The following is a 13817-nucleotide window of genomic DNA, read 5'->3' on the forward strand; positions in this document are numbered from 1 at the left end:
ACCCGCTCCATTAACCTCACTCTCAATACTAACCCGCTCCATCAACCTCACTCATCGTGCTGACCCGCTCCATCACCCTCACTCTCAGTACTGACCCGCTCCATCACCCTCACTCTCAGTAGTGACCCGCTCCATCAACCTCACCCTCTGTACTCACGCGCTCCATCACACTCACTCTCAGTACTGACCCGCTCCATCACCCTCACTCTCAGTGCTGACCCGCTCCATCACCCTCACTCTCTGTACTGACCCGCTCCATCACCCTCACTCTCAGTCGTGACCCGCACCATCACCCTCACTCTCAGGACTGACCCGCTCCATCACCCTCACTCACAGTACTGACCCACTCCATCATCCTCACTCTAAGTACTGACCCGCGGCAACACCCTCACTCTCAGTACTGACCCGCTCCATCACCCTCACTCTCTGTACTGACCCGCTCCATCACCCTCACTCTCAGTACTGACCCGCTCCATCATCCTCACTCTCAGTACTGACCCGCTCCAACACCCTCAATCTCTGCACTGACCCGCTCCATCAACCTCACTCTAAGTACTGACCCGCTCCATCACCCTCACACTCAGTAGTGACCCGCACCATCACCCTCACTCTCAGTACTGACCCGCACCATCACCCTCACTCTCAGAACTGACCCGCTCCATCACCCTCACTCTCAGAACTGACCCGCTCCATCACCCTCACTCTCAGAACTGACCCGCTCCATCACCCTCACTCTCAGTCCTCACACGCTCCATCACCCTCACTCTCAGTACTGACCCGCTCCATCACCCTCTCTCTCAGTGTTGACCCGCTCCTTCACCCTCACTCTCAGTACTGACCCGCGACATCACCCTCACTCTCAGTACTGACCCGCTCCATCACCCTCACTCTCAGTACTGACCCGTTCCATCACACTGACTCTCAGTTCTGACCCGCTCCATCACCCTCACTCTCAGATCTGACCCGCTCCATCAACCTCACCCTCTGTACTGACCCGCTCCATAACCCTCACTCTCAGTACTGACCCGCACCATCAGACACACTCTCAGCAATCACCCGCTCCTTCACCCTCACTCTCAGTGCGGACCCGCTCCGTCAACCTCACTCTCAGTACTGACCCGCTCCATGAACCTCACTCTCAGTACTGACCCGCTCCATCACCCTCACTCTCTGCACTGACCCGCTCCATCACCCTCACTCTCAGTACTGACCCGCACCATCACTCTGACTCTCAGTGCTGACCCGCTCCATCACCCTTACTCTCAGTACTGACCGGCTCCATCACCCTCACACTCAGTACTGACCCTCACCATCACCCTCACTCTCAGTACTGACACGCTCCATCACCCTCACTCTCAGTACTGACCCGCTCCATCACCCTCACTCTCAGTACTGACCCGCTCCATCACCCTCTCTCTCAGTAATGACCTGCTCCAGCAAACTCACTCTCAGTACTGACCCGCTCCATCACCCTCACTCTCAGTGCTGACCCGCTCCATCACCCTCACTCTCTGTACTGACCCGCTCCATCACCCTCACTCTCAGTCGTGACCCGCACCATCACCCTCACTCTCAGGACTGACCCGCTAAATCACCCTCACTCTCAGTACTGACCCGCTCCATCACCCTCACACACAGTACTGACCCGCTCCATCATCCTCACTCCAAGTACTGACCCGCTGCAACACCCTCACTCTCAGTACTGACCCGCTCCATCATCCTCACTCTCAGTACTGACCCGCTCCATCACCCTCAATCTCTGTACTGACCCGCTCCATCAACCTCACTCTAAGGACTGACCCGCTCCATCACCCTCACTCTCAGTAGTGACCCGCACCATCACCCTCACTCTCAGTACTGACCCGCTCCATCACCCTCTCTCTCAGTGTTGACCCGCTCCTTCACCCTCACTCTCAGTACTGACCCGCGACATCACCCTCACTCTCAGTACTGACCCGCTCCATCACCCTCACTCTCAGTACTGACCCGGTCCATCACACTGACTCTCAGTTCTGACCCGCTCCATCACCCTCACTCTCAGATCTGACCCGCTCCATCAACCTCACCCTCTGTACTGACCCGCTCCATCACCCTCACTCTCAGTACTGACCCGCACCATCACACACACTCTCAGCAATCACCCGCTCCTTCACCCTCACTCTCAGTGCGGACCCGCTCCGTCAACCTCACTCTCAGTACTGATCCGCTCCATGAACCTCACTCTCAGTACTGACCCGATCCATCACCCTCACTCTCTGTACTGACCCGCTCCATCACCCTCACTCTCAGTACTGACCCGCACCATCACTCTGACTCTCAGTGCTGACCCGCTACATCACCCTTACTCTCAGTACTGACCGGCTCCATCACCCTCACACTCAGTACTGACCCTCACCATCACCCTCACTCTCAGTACTGACACGCTCCATCACCCTCACTCTCAGTACTGACCCGCTCCATCACCCTCACTCTCAGTGCTGACCCGCTCAATCACCCTCACTCTCAGTGCTGACCCGCTCCATCACCCTCACTCTCTGTACTGACCCGCTCCATCACCCTCACTCTCAGTCGTGACCCGCACCATCACCCTCACTCTCAGGACTGACCCGCTAAATCACCCTCACTCTCAGTACTGACCCGCTCCATCACCCTCACACACAGTACTGACCCGCTCCATCATCCTCACTCTAAGTACTGACCCGCTGCAACACCCTCACTCTCAGTACTGACCCGCTCCATCATCCTCACTCTCAGTACTGACCCGCTCCATCACCCTCACTCTCAGTCGTGACCCGCACCATCACCCTCACTCTCAGTACTGACCCGCTCCATCACCCTCTCTCTCAGTGTTGACCCGCTCCTTCACCCTCACTCTCAGTACTGACCCGCGACATCACCCTCACTCTCAGTACTGACCCGCTCCATCACCCTCACTCTCAGTACTGACCCGCTCCATCACACTGACTCTCAGTTCTGACCCGCTCCATCAACCTCACTCTCAGATCTGACCCGCTCCATCAACCTCACCCTCTGCACTGACCCGCTCCATCACCCTCACTCTCAGTACTGACCCGCACCATCACACACACTCTCAGCAATCACCCGCTCCTTCACCCTCACTCTCAGTGCGGACCCGCTCCGTCAACCTCACTCTCAGTACTGACCCGCTCCATGAACCTCACTCTCAGTACTGACCCGATCCATCACCCTCACTCTCTGTACTGACCCGCTCCATCACCCTCACTCTCAGTACTGACCCGCTCCATCACCCTCTCTCTCAGTGTTGACCCACTCCTTCACCCTCACTCTCAGTACTGACCCGCGACATCACCCTCACTCTCAGTACTGACCCGCTCCATCACCCTCACTCTCAGTCCTGACCCGCTCCATCACCCTTACTCTCAGTTCTGACCCGCACCATCACCCTCACTCTCAGTGCGGACCCGCTCCGTCAACCTCACTCTCAGTACTGACCCGCTCCATCAACCTCACTCTCAGTACTGATCCGCTCCATCAACCTCACTCTCAGTACTGACCCGCTCCATCACCCTTACTCTAAGTACTGACCGGCTCCATCACCCTCACACTCAGTACTGACCCTCACCATCAGCCTCACTCTCAGTACTGACCCGCTCCATCACCGTCACTCTCAGTGCTGACCAGCTCCATCAGCCTCACTCTCAGTACTGACCCGCTCCATCACCGTCACTCTCAGTGCTGACCAGCTCCACCACCCTCACTCTCAGGACTGACCCGCTCCATCACCCTCACACTCAGTACTGACCCTCACCATCACCCTCACTCTCAGTACTGACACGCTTCATCACCCTCACTCTCAGTACTGACCCGCTCCATCAACCACACTCTCAGTGCTGACCTGCTCCACCACCCTCACTCTCAGTACTGACCCGCTCCATCACCCTCACTCTCAGTACTGTCCCGCTCCATCACCCACACTCTCTGAACTGACCCGCTCCATCACCCTCACTCTCAGTACTGAACCGCTCCATCACCCTCACTCTCAGAACTGACCCGCTCCATCAATCTCACTCTCATTACTGACCCGCTCCATCAACCTCAGTACTGACCCGCTCCATCACCCTCACTCTCTGTACTGACCCGCTCCATCACCCTCACTCTCAGTAGTGTCCCGCACCAACACCCTCACTCTCAGTACTGACACGCTTCATCACCCTCACTCTCAGTACTGACCCGCTCCATCAACCACACTCTCAGTGCTGACCTGCTCCACCACCCTCACTCTCAGTACTGACCCGCTCCATCACCCTCACTCTCAGTACTGTCCCGCTCCATCACCCACACTCTCTGAACTGACCCGCTCCATCACCCTCACTCTCAGTACTGAACCGCTCCATCACCCTCACTCTCAGAACTGACCCGCTCCATCAATCTCACTCTCATTGCTGACCCGCTCCATCAAACTCAGTACTGACCCGCTCCATCACCCTCACTCTCAGTACTGACCCGCTCCATCACCCTCTCTCTCAGTATTGACCCGCTCCAGCAACCTCACTCTCAGTACTGACCCGCGACATCACCCTCACTCTCAGTACTGACCCGCTCCATCACCCTCACTCTCAGATCTGACCCGCTCCATCACCCTCACCCTCTGTACTGACCCGCTCCATCACCCTCACTCTCAGATCTGACCCGCTCCATCACCCTCACTCTCAGTACTGACCCGCTCCATCACCCTCACTCTCAGTCGTGACCCGCACCATCACCCTCACTCTCAGTACTGACCCGCTCCATCACCCTCTCTCTCAGTGTTGACCCGCTCCTTCACCCTCACTCTCAGTACTGACCCGCGACATCACCCTCACTCTCAGTACTGACCCGCTCCATCACCCTCACTCTCAGTACTGACCCGCTCCATCACACTGACTCTCAGTTCTGACCCGCTCCATCAACCTCACTCTCAGATCTGACCCGCTCCATCAACCTCACCCTCTGCACTGACCCGCTCCATCACCCTCACTCTCAGTACTGACCCGCACCATCACACACACTCTCAGCAATCACCCGCTCCTTCACCCTCACTCTCAGTGCGGACCCGCTCCGTCAACCTCACTCTCAGTACTGACCCGCTCCATGAACCTCACTCTCAGTACTGACCCGATCCATCACCCTCACTCTCTGTACTGACCCGCTCCATCACCCTCACTCTCAGTACTGACCCGCTCCATCACCCTCTCTCTCAGTGTTGACCCACTCCTTCACCCTCACTCTCAGTACTGACCCGCGACATCACCCTCACTCTCAGTACTGACCCGCTCCATCACCCTCACTCTCAGTCCTGACCCGCTCCATCACCCTTACTCTCAGTTCTGACCCGCACCATCACCCTCACTCTCAGTGCGGACCCGCTCCGTCAACCTCACTCTCAGTACTGACCCGCTCCATCAACCTCACTCTCAGTACTGACCCGCTCCATCAACCTCACTCTCAGTACTGACCCGCTCCATCACCCTTACTCTAAGTACTGACCGGCTCCATCACCCTCACACTCAGTACTGACCCTCACCATCAGCCTCACTCTCAGTACTGACCCGCTCCATCACCGTCACTCTCAGTGCTGACCAGCTCCATCAGCCTCACTCTCAGTACTGACCCGCTCCATCACCGTCACTCTCAGTGCTGACCAGCTCCACCACCCTCACTCTCAGGACTGACCCGCTCCATCACCCTCACACTCAGTACTGACCCTCACCATCACCCTCACTCTCAGTACTGACACGCTTCATCACCCTCACTCTCAGTACTGACCCGCTCCATCAACCACACTCTCAGTGCTGACCTGCTCCACCACCCTCACTCTCAGTACTGACCCGCTCCATCACCCTCACTCTCAGTACTGTCCCGCTCCATCACCCACACTCTCTGAACTGACCCGCTCCATCACCCTCACTCTCAGTACTGAACCGCTCCATCACCCTCACTCTCAGAACTGACCCGCTCCATCAATCTCACTCTCATTACTGACCCGCTCCATCAACCTCAGTACTGACCCGCTCCATCACCCTCACTCTCTGTACTGACCCGCTCCATCACCCTCACTCTCAGTAGTGTCCCGCACCAACACCCTCACTCTCAGTACTGACACGCTTCATCACCCTCACTCTCAGTACTGACCCGCTCCATCAACCACACTCTCAGTGCTGACCTGCTCCACCACCCTCACTCTCAGTACTGACCCGCTCCATCACCCTCACTCTCAGTACTGTCCCGCTCCATCACCCACACTCTCTGAACTGACCCGCTCCATCACCCTCACTCTCAGTACTGAACCGCTCCATCACCCTCACTCTCAGAACTGACCCGCTCCATCAATCTCACTCTCATTGCTGACCCGCTCCATCAAACTCAGTACTGACCCGCTCCATCACCCTCACTCTCAGTACTGACCCGCTCCATCACCCTCTCTCTCAGTATTGACCCGCTCCAGCAACCTCACTCTCAGTACTGACCCGCGACATCACCCTCACTCTCAGTACTGACCCGCTCCATCACCCTCACTCTCAGATCTGACCCGCTCCATCACCCTCACCCTCTGTACTGACCCGCTCCATCACCCTCACTCTCAGATCTGACCCGCTCCATCACCCTCACTCTCAGTGCGGACCCGCTCCATCAACCTCACTCTCAGTACTGACCCGCTCCATCAACCTCACTCTCAGTACTGACACGCTCCATCACCCTCACTCTCTGTACTGAACGCTCCATCACCCTCACTCTCAGTACTGACCCGCACCATCACTCTGACTCTCAGTGCTGACCCGCTCCATCACCCTCACTCTCAGTACTGACCAGAACCATCACCCTCACACTCAGTACTGTCCCTCACCATCACCCTCACTCTCAGTACTGACACGCTCCATCACCCTCACTCTCAGTACTGACCCGCTCCATCACCATCACTCTCAGTACTGACCCGCTCCATCAACCACACTCTCAGTGCTGACCATCTCCACCACCCTCAATCTCAGTACTGACCCGCTCCATCACCCTCATTCTCAGCACTGGCCTGCTCCATCACCCCCACTCTCAGTACTGACCCGCTCCATCACCCACACTCTCAGTACTATCCGGCTCCATCACCCTCACTCTCAGTACTGTCCCTCATCATCACCCGCACTCTCAGTACTGACCGGCTCCATAACCCTCACTCTCAGTACTGACCCTCACCATCACGCTCACTCTCAGTACTGACCCGCTTCATCACCCTCACTCTCAGTACTAACCCGCTCCAGCACCCTCACTCTCAGTACTGAACCCCTACAGCAACCTGACTCTCAGTACTGATCCGCTCCATCAACCTCTCTCTCAGTACTGACCCGTTCCATCACCCACACTCTCAGCACTGACCCGCTCCATCACCCTCACTCTCAGACCTGACCCGCTTCATCACCCTCACTCTCAGTACTGACCGGCTCCATCACCCTCACTCTCAGTAGTGACCCTCACCATCACCCTCACTCTCAGTACTGACACGCTGCATCACCCTCACTCTCAGCACTGACCCGCTCCATCACCCTCACTCTCAGAACTGACCCGCTCCATCACCCTCGCTCTCAGTACTGACCCGCTCCAACAACCTCACTCTCAGTACTGACCCACTCCATCACCCTCACTCTCAGTACTGACCCGCTCCATCACCCTCTCTCTCAGTATTGACCCGCTCCAGCACCCTCACTCTCAGTACTGACCCGCGACATCACCCTCACTCTCAGTACTGACCCGCTCCATCACCCTCACTCTCAGATCTGACCCGCTCCATCACCCTCACCCTCTGTACTGACCCGCTCCATCACCCTCACTCTCAGTACTGACCCACACCATCACACACACTCTCAGCAATCACCCGCTCCTTCACCCTCACTCTCAGTGCGGACCCGCTCCATCAACCTCACTCTCAGTACTGACCCGCTCCATCAACCTCACTCTCAGTACTGACACGCTCCATCACCCTCACTCTCTGTACTGAACGCTCCATCACCCTCACTCTCAGTACTGACCCGCTCCATCATCCTCAATCTCAGTACTGACCCGCTCCATCATCCTCACTCATCGTGCTGACCCGCTCCATCACCCTCACTCTCAGTGCTGACCCGCTCCATCACCCTCACCCTCTGTACTGACCCGCTCCATCAACCTCACTCTCAGCACTTACCCGCTCCATCACCCTCACTCTCAGCACTGATCCGCTCCATCACACTCACTCTCAGCACTGACCCGCTCCATCACCCTCACTCGAAGGACTGACCCGCTCCATCACCCTCACTCTCAGCACTGACCCGCTCCATCAACCTCACTCTCAGAACTGACCCGCTCCATCACTCTGACTCTCAGCACTGACCCGCTCCATCACCCTCACTCTCACTGCTGACCCGCTCCATCACCCTCACTTTCAGTGCTGATCGGCTCCATCACCCTCACTCTCAGTAGTGACCCGCTCCATCACCCTCACTCTCAGTACTGACCCTCATCATCACCCGCACTCTCAGTACTGACCGGCTTCATCACCCTCACTCTCAGTACTGACCGGCTCCATCACCCTAACTCTCAGTACTGACCCTCACCATCACGCTCACTCTCAGTACTGACCCGCTTCATCACCCTCACTCTCAGTACTGACCCGCTCCATCACCCTCACTCTCAGTACTGACACGCTCCATCACCCTCACTCTCAGTACTGACCCGCTCTATCACCCTCACTCTCAGTACTGACCCGCTCCATCACACTCACTCTCAGTACTGACCCGCTCCATCACCTTCACTCTCAGCACTGACCCGCTCCATCAACCTCACTCTCAGCACTGACCAGCTCCACCACCCTCACTCTCAGTACTGACCCGCTCTGTCACCCTCACTCACAGTGCTGACCCGCTCCATCACCCTCAATCTCAGTACTGACCCGCACCATCACCCTCACTCATCGTGCTGACCCGCTCCATCAACCTCACTCTCAGTGCTGACCCGCTCCATCATCCTCACCCTCTGTACTGACCCGCTCCATCACCCTCACTCTCAGTACTGACCCGCTCCATCACCCTCACTCTCAGTGCTGACCCGCTCCATCACCCTCACTCTCAGTGCTGACCCGCTGCATCAACCACATTCTCAGTGCTGACCAGCTCCACCACCCTCACTCTCAGTACTGACCCGCTCCATCACCCTCACTCTCAGTACTGACCTGCTCCATCACCCCCACTCTCAGTACTGACCCGCTCCATCACCCACACTCTCAGTACTGTCCCTCATCATCACCCGCACTCTCAGTACTGACCCTCACCATCACGCTCACTCTCAGTACTGACCCGCTTCATCACCCTCACTCTATGTACTAACCCGCTCCAGCACCCTCACTCTCAGTACTGAACCCCTACAGCAACCTCACTCTCAGTACTGATCCGCTCCATCAACCTCTCTCTCAGTACTGACCCGCTCCATCACCCACACTCTCAGCACTGACCCGCTCCATCACCCTCACTCTCAGTACTAACCCGCTCCATCATCCTCAATCTCAGTACTGACCCGCTCCATCACCCTCACTCATCGTGCTGACCCGCTCCATCACCCTCACTCTCAGTGCTGACCCGCTCCATCACCCTCACCCTCTGTACTGACCCGCTCCATCAACCTCACTCTCAGTACTTACCCGCTCCATCACCCTCACTCTCAGCACTGACCCGCTCCATCACACTCACTCTCAGCACTGACCCGCTCCATCACCCTCACTCTCAGTACTGACCCGCTCCAACACCCTCACTCTCAGTACTGACCCGCTCCATCACCCTCAATCTATGGACTGACCCGCTCCATCACGCTCACTCTCAGTACTGACCCGCTCCATCAACCTCACTCTCAGAACTGACCCGCTCCATCACACTGACTCTCAGCACTGACCCGCTCTATCAACCTCACTCTCACTGCTGACCCGCTCCATCACCCACACTTTCAGTACTGATCGGCTCCATCACCCTCACTCTCAGTACTGACCCGCTTAATCACCCTCACTCTCAGTACTGACCCGCTCCATCACACTCACTCTCAGTACTGACCCGCTCTATCACCCTCACTCTCAGTACTGACCCGCTCCATCACCCTCACTCTCAGTACTGACCCGCTCCATCACCTTCACTCTCAGCACTGACCCGCTCCATCACCCTCACTCTCAGTACTGACCCGCTCCATCACCCTCACTCTCAGTACTAACCCGCTCCGTCACCCTCACTCACAGTGCTGACCCGCTCCATCACCCTCAATCTCAGTACTGACCCGCTCCACCACCCTCACTCATCGTGCTGACCCGCTCCATCACCCTCACTCTCAGTGCTGACCCGCTCCATCATCCTCACCCTCTGTCCTGACCCGCTCCATCACCCTCACTCTCAGTACTGACCAGCTCCATCACACTCACTCTCAGCAGTGACCTGCTCCATCAACCTCACTCTCAGTACTCACCCGCTCCATGACCCTCACTCTCAGTGCTGACCCGCTCCATCACCCTCACTCTCTGTACTGACCCGCTCCATCACCCTCACTCTCAGTAGTGACCCGCAACATCACCCTCACTCTCAGGACTGACCCGCTCCATCAACCTCACTCTCAGTACTGACCCGCTCCTTCACCCTCACTCTCAGTACTGACCCGTTCCATCACCCCCACTCTCAGTACTGTCCCGCTCCATCACCCTCACTCTCTGAGCTGACCCGATCCATCACCCTCACTCTCAGTACTGACCCGCTCCATCACCCTCACTCTCAGTACTGACCAGCTCCATCACTCTCACTCTCAGCACTGACCCGCTCCATCACCCTCACTCTCTGTCCTGACCCGCTCGTTCATCCTCACTCTCAGTCCTGACCCGCTCCATCACCCTCACTCTCAGTGCTGACCCGCTCCATCACCCTCAATCTCAGTGCTGATCCGCTCCATCACCCTCACTCTCAGTCCTGACCCGCTCCATCACCCTCACTCTCAGTGCTGATCCGCTCCATCACCCTCACTCTCAGTGCTGACCCGCTCCATCACCCTCACTCTCAGTGCTGATCCGCTCCATCACCCTCACTCTCAGTCCTGACCCGCTCCATCACCCTCACTCTCAGTGCTGATCCGCTCCATCACCCTCACTCTCAGTCCTGACCCGCTCCATCACCCTCACTCTCTGAACTGACCCGCTTCATCACCCTCACTCTCAGTACTGAGCACTCCCCGTCCTGCAGCACCAACCTGCCACTTTATTCAACCACATGCCGCGCGGCCTTCGATTCAGCGATCTGGAGATCAGCCCCCTGGCCCGGACCCTCCGCTCCTCATCGCCGCCCATCATCACCGCCACTTTGGGCATCCTGGGCTGGAACCGCCTCTCCTTCACGAACGAGTACAAATTCGGAAAGACCTGGAACCAATCCCCATCGTCCAAGAACCAAACCTCATCATCCAAGAACCAATCCTCATCATCGCCGATCATGACCTGGAACCGCTGCTCCTCCTCGGCCTGGGCCCGCTCCGCTTCTCGGAACCGCTCCTCCGCCACCTGCAACCACCCCTCCACGGTCTGGAACCACTGCTCACCGCCGCCCCTCTTCACCGCCGCCTTCTGCCGCTCCACCATGGTCCGGAACCGCCGCTCCAAGACCTGGAACTGCTGTTCCACGGCTTGTATCCGATCCTCTGCCGCCGCCATCACGGCTCCCCGCCCGACCCTCCACCCGGGCCGGCCGCGATCACAAAATGGCCGCCAGTGATCGCACGGAGCAAACTCCGCCCGTAAGAGGCAGTGCGCCTGCGCACAACACAGCCCCGTCCCGTGAATAAAGATGACGTGGAGATGCTGGTGATGGACTGGGGTGGTGAAATGTCAGGAGTCTTACAACACCAGGTTATAGTCCAACAGTTTTATATCAGATCACAAGCTTTCAGGAAAGGATGCCCCAGAGCATGGTACATTGGCGAGACCATGCAGGCACTGCGACAACGGATGAACGACACGGCGCAACAATCGCCAGACAGGAGGGTTCCCTCCCAGTCGAGGAACACTTCAGCAGTCAGGGACATTCAGCCTCCGATCTTCGGGTAAGTGTTCTCCAAGGCGGCCTTCGAGACACACGACAACGCAAAATCGTCGAGCAGAAATTGATAGCCAAGTTCCGCACCCATGAGGACGGCCTCAATCGGGATCTTGGGTTCATGTCACGCTACACGTAACCCCACCAGCGAAAAAAAAGTTTTCTGTTTTTAGTACAACGGGTCATTCTCTGTCTTTCACTTCCTTTCGGATGTTTCGCTCTCTCTCTCTGTCTGTCTTTGGGTTCGGACCGTTTGTATATTCAGTCGTCCTGTATGTAATGTCTGTCTGTCTGATTGCCTTGACAACGGGCAGTTGGAAAGATTATCTGTAATCACCTGGCATTGTTCTCTGAATATAAATGCGGCACCTTCCGTGGAATCCCAAACTCACCTAACGAAGGAGAAAGCCTCCGAAAGCTTGTGCTTTTCAAATAAAACTGTTGGACTATAACCTGGTGTTGTAAGATTCCTTACACGTTAATAACGTGACCGAGGGCTGTGGTGGGGGGAGAGGGGGCGTGGTGGGCGGAGAGGGGGCGTGGTGGGGGAGAGGGGTAAAGGGACAGGGCGTGGTGGGGGAGAGGGGGACGTGGTGGGGGAGTGGGGTAACGGGACAGGGCGTGGTGCGGGAAGGGGTCGTGGTGAAGGGGAGGGGTAACGGGACAGGGCGTGGGGTGGAGTGCGGTAACGGGACAGGGCGTGGGGGGAGTGGGGTAACGGGACAGGGCTTGGGGGGTGAGTGGGGTAACGGGACAGGGCGTGGGGGGAGTGGGGTAACGTGACAGGGCGGGGGGAGTGGGGTAACGGGACAGGGCGTGCGGGGGAGAGGGGTAACTGGACCGGGCGTGGGGGAGAGTGGTGTAACGGGACCGGGCGTAGGGGGGGAGTGGGGTAACGGGACCGTGCATGGGGGGGGGGTGGTGTAACGGGACAGGGCGTGGTGGGGGAGAGGGGGCGTGGTGGGGGGAGTGGTGTAACGTGACTGGGCGTGGGGGGAGTGGGGTAACGGGACAGGGCATGGGGTGAGTGGGGTAACGGGACAGGGCGTGGTGGGGTGAGATGGTTAACGGGACAGGGCGTGGTGGGGGAGAGGAGGGCGTGGTGGGGGAGAGGGGGCGTGGTGGGGTAGTGGGCTAATGGGACTGGGCGTGGGTGGGGAGTGTGGTAACGGGACTGGGCGTGGGGGGTAGTGGGGTTACGGGACAGGGCGTGGGGGGAGTGCGGTAACTGGACAGGGCGTGGGGGGAGTGGGGTAACGGGACAGGGCGTGCGGGGGAGAGGGGTAACTGGACCGGGCGTGGGGGGGAGTGGGGTAACGGGACCGTGCGTGGGGGGGTGTGGTGTAACGGGACAGGGCGTGGTGGGGGAAAGGGGGGCGTGGTGGGGGGAGTGGTGTAACGTGACTGGGCGTGGGGGGGAGTGAGGTAACGGGACAGGGCGTGGTGGGTGTGAGGGGTAACGGGACAGGGCGTGGTGGGGGAGAGGGGGCGTGGTGGGGTGAGATGGGTAACGGGGCAGGACGTTGTGGGGGAGAGAGGGGCGTGGTGGGGGGAGGGGGGCGTGGTGGGGGAGTGGGCTAATGGGACAGGGCGTGGGTTGGGAGTGGGGTACCGGGACAGGGCGTGGTGGGTGAAAGCGGGCGTGGTGGGGGGAGAGGGGGGCGTCGGGGGGAAGTGGGGTAACGGGGCCGGGCGTGGGGGGGAAGTGGGGTAACGCCAGCTTCT

At 58.2% G+C, this 13817-nt stretch overlaps 2 protein-coding genes across 3 annotated transcripts in view; one reads left to right on the plus strand and one right to left on the minus strand.

The window, feature by feature from the left end:
• The window catches only part of LOC137317671 (NACHT, LRR and PYD domains-containing protein 3-like), a 33905-nt gene extending 21331 nt beyond the window's left edge, over window positions 1-12574 (minus strand). Inside the window, exon 1 of the mRNA XM_067980837.1 lies at window positions 11254-12574. Coding sequence (XP_067836938.1) covers window positions 11254-11710 — 457 coding nt within the window. The 5' untranslated portion in view covers window positions 11711-12574. The remainder of the gene's footprint in view (window positions 1-11253) is intronic.
• LOC137317672 (NACHT, LRR and PYD domains-containing protein 3-like) overlaps window positions 11446-13817 on the plus strand; it is a 39259-nt gene continuing 36887 nt past the window's right edge. The window contains exon 1 of one of the 2 annotated variants that reach the window (XR_010961740.1): window positions 11446-12099. The gene's annotated coding sequence lies outside the window, so the exon portion shown is untranslated. The remainder of the gene's footprint in view (window positions 12100-13817) is intronic. The other variant, XM_067980840.1, reaches the window with a different exon arrangement.

The sequence above is a fragment of the Heptranchias perlo genome, unplaced genomic scaffold (assembly GCF_035084215.1).
Source record: "Heptranchias perlo isolate sHepPer1 unplaced genomic scaffold, sHepPer1.hap1 HAP1_SCAFFOLD_63, whole genome shotgun sequence".
Classification (NCBI taxonomy): Eukaryota; Metazoa; Chordata; class Chondrichthyes; order Hexanchiformes; family Hexanchidae; genus Heptranchias; species Heptranchias perlo.